This window comes from Orycteropus afer, unplaced genomic scaffold, assembly GCF_000298275.1.
Source record: "Orycteropus afer afer isolate SDZICR_OR568_19922 unplaced genomic scaffold, OryAfe1.0 scaffold00275, whole genome shotgun sequence".
In the NCBI taxonomy this organism is placed as follows: domain Eukaryota; kingdom Metazoa; phylum Chordata; class Mammalia; order Tubulidentata; family Orycteropodidae; genus Orycteropus; species Orycteropus afer.
In genome coordinates this window covers 3,248,594-3,249,716 of record NW_006921862.1, presented here as the reverse complement: position 1 = coordinate 3,249,716, position 1,123 = coordinate 3,248,594, and the positions used below count along the sequence as shown (strand labels likewise).

At 39.9% G+C, this 1,123-nt stretch overlaps 1 protein-coding gene across 1 annotated transcript in view; it reads right to left on the bottom strand.

Moving 5' to 3' along the window:
* The window catches only part of MROH2B (maestro heat like repeat family member 2B), a 137,672-nt gene that overhangs the window by 24,898 nt on the left and 111,651 nt on the right, over positions 1-1,123 (bottom strand). The window contains exon 24 of the mRNA XM_007950534.1: positions 349-446. Within this exon, the coding sequence (XP_007948725.1) occupies positions 349-446 (98 nt within the window). The remainder of the gene's footprint in view (positions 1-348; positions 447-1,123) is intronic.

Here is a 1,123-nt window from a genome sequence, read left to right as displayed (position 1 = left end):
TTATTTATTTATTTATTTATTTGAAGATGAGGAGATTAACCCTCTAGCAGTGCACATAAGGTGCATCTGATTGACTTCAACCCCCTTCCTCCTTCCACTCCACCCAACTGCCTTCCAAAGCCTGGAGGGAAGCCACTTGGCTTACAAAGTTCTCTAGAGTATGTAATAATCAGTAGCCATGTTGACTGGGCATTTGTGCACAGAGTTAAAATATGAGTGGCTAAAAGGTCTTTCATTCAAGTCAGTACACTGTTGCCCTTGTTTGTAGTGGGGAGTACAAAGCTTCCCTATTTGGAAACCTACCAGTATCATCTTTACAATTATTGGCCAGTTTTCCACATCAATTACCTTTGCTATTTTAGAAGAAATCTTGATCTGGACCTCCACATCATCGCATTCCAGCCCTTCCTGCATATCCTGTAGTCTTTCCATTTCCAGCTGTATACCTGCAATCAACCAACAGAAATGTATGAGTTCAAAGACTCAGTGGGGGTTACAGAGGCTGCCTGTATTTTGATGTGCTGCTGGATGCCTTTAATAAAGGCACCAAAGGCCGTCTACTAAGATGGCAAGGATCACAGCTGTCATGTACTGAGTGGTTTGTATATGTCCGTCATTATGTTCACTGCTCTGCATAGAATTATCTTACTTATTACTCATTAAAGTCATCCAAGGTAAGCCCTCTTGTTATTGTTCCTATTTTGAAGATGAGAAAGCTGAGGCTGTGAGAAGTAAAGCCATCTGCTGATGCTCATGCAATGAATGAAAATGGAAGACTCAGAATATGAACCTTAGCATGTCTGACACCAAAACCCAGGCTCTAACTCCTGCATCCTACCGTCTCTGTTGTAGTTCCATTTGGGAGTGGGCTAATTTAGGTAATCTGAATCTTTGTAAAAGCAATCTTTGTAAGGGAGTTTACATCAACAACTATACATGTGATTGTTAATATTAGTTTATAAATCTAAACAGTAACAACTTTTTGTTTGTTGACTGAGTATATAATAATTGAGGAAACCAACACTTGAACTTTTTGTGGAGGGCTGTCTAGTGTAATGGAACGCACGTAGATTTTTGAATCAGAAAGATCTGGGCTCAAACCCCAGATTCATTGTTTTCAGCT